We start from the raw sequence: 1,488 nt of genomic DNA on the forward strand, positions 1-1,488 counted from the left end.
ACCCATGACCTCTTAACGGTAAAGAGAGGGATTTACCACTACACGAGGTTTCGTTTTCTTTCTATGGTGTCCACCTAATTGTATTTATGGTATCCTTATACAATTTAATATACCAAATCTACTAATTTTTTAAAAAACATTAGGTTCCGGGGACTCCGACCCACTCTATATGGGTCCGCCCCTGATAGTATCTACGTTTCGAACCCGCCACAGAGCGCTGCGAATCACCCCTAGTTTTGTATTATATAACATAATAAAGGATTTAGGGTGTAAGGAATGGTTAAACACTTGAGAGTGACAAACTAAAAAATCAACCAATCAGAGTGCGTCACGTCAATCAGTGAAAAATGTTTAAACTTTGCTGAAAAGTGTTGGCAATGGTTTAAACACTTGCTGAAATGGTAATTTTTTTTTGTAAACTAGTATATTTAATATTTAAGTTAATAAATGTAGAATAAACTAACAATAACATTAAATTAAATTAAAAACATTAAAATTATATTAACTTAAAAAAACATAAAATTACATTAACTTGAAATAAATTAAACTAGTCTTCGTCGGAATCGACCAAAAGGTGGGGTAAATCTTGACTTGCGAGATGATTTATGAGATCGTGTTTTAGTCTCCAATGCGTGTCTTCATCCATCAACTCGCCCAACACCGTATCTTCTAGAGCGGGCTCGACTGAAGGATCCCGAATGTGCACCGGTGCTATCGCCTTTCCTTCATCTTTCAAAATCATGTTGTGTAAAATAATATACGTGTACACAACACTCATAATTTTTTAATGGATCTTGCTCGCATTGGTCGACTCAATACACCCCATTTCGCCTTCAAAACACCAAAAGCCCGTTCGACGTCTTTTCTTGCCGCTTCATGTTGCCTCTTGAATTTCTTTTGGTCTACTTCGTGAGGGTAAGGGATCGATTTCACAAACACGGACCACGAAAGGTAGATTCCATCCACGAGCAAATAACCACGTTTGTATAAATGGTTGTTAACGTAAAATGGACATTTTGGCGCGGTTCTATTTCGTTCCGTTAAAAATAACGGAGATTGTTGTAGCACATTGATATCGTTTTGAGAACCCGGTGGACCGGCAAAAGCATGCCAAAACCATAAGACTTGAGATGCAATCGCTTCGAGCATAACAGTCGGGTATCGGTGATCTCCTTGCATACCTGGAAGGTGATGCTTTTCCTCATGAGCTTCGTATAAAAGTGTCATGTCATGGCTTATCGGTCTACGTAAGAACTCGGGAGCGTATAATTTGCAAACCGTGCCGCAAAAATATTCTAGGCACTCGCGGGAAGTTCTTTCGGCCATATGCAAGTACTCGTCGTTCTCGTCTGGAGTGTTACCAGTTGCGAGCTGTTTAATAGCCGATGTCACCTTTTACTACGGCGTAAAGCCCTTCCTACCTCGCGCATCGAGGGCCTTTTGAAACCACGAGTCATTCTCTTCCACGTCGGCCACAATTTTTAGAAA

The 1,488-nt window shown here is 39.9% G+C and overlaps 1 protein-coding gene across 1 annotated transcript; it reads right to left on the reverse strand.

Moving 5' to 3' along the window:
* Positions 1-774: 774 nt before the first annotated feature.
* On the reverse strand, positions 775-1,227 carry LOC110914428. The gene has a single exon (XM_022159221.1). It carries the CDS (start codon positions 1,225-1,227, stop codon positions 775-777), a length of 453 nt encoding a protein of 150 aa, XP_022014913.1.
* Between the last annotated feature and the right edge of the window lie 261 nt (positions 1,228-1,488).

This window comes from Helianthus annuus, chromosome 15 (assembly GCF_002127325.2).
Source record: "Helianthus annuus cultivar XRQ/B chromosome 15, HanXRQr2.0-SUNRISE, whole genome shotgun sequence".
Classification (NCBI taxonomy): Eukaryota; Viridiplantae; Streptophyta; class Magnoliopsida; order Asterales; family Asteraceae; genus Helianthus; species Helianthus annuus.

What these genes read in the sequence shown, in the direction of transcription:
- LOC110914428 (XM_022159221.1), bottom strand. Translation starts at nt 1,227, where the DNA reads ATGACACTTTTATACGAAGCTCATGAGGAAAAGCATCACCTTCCAGGT.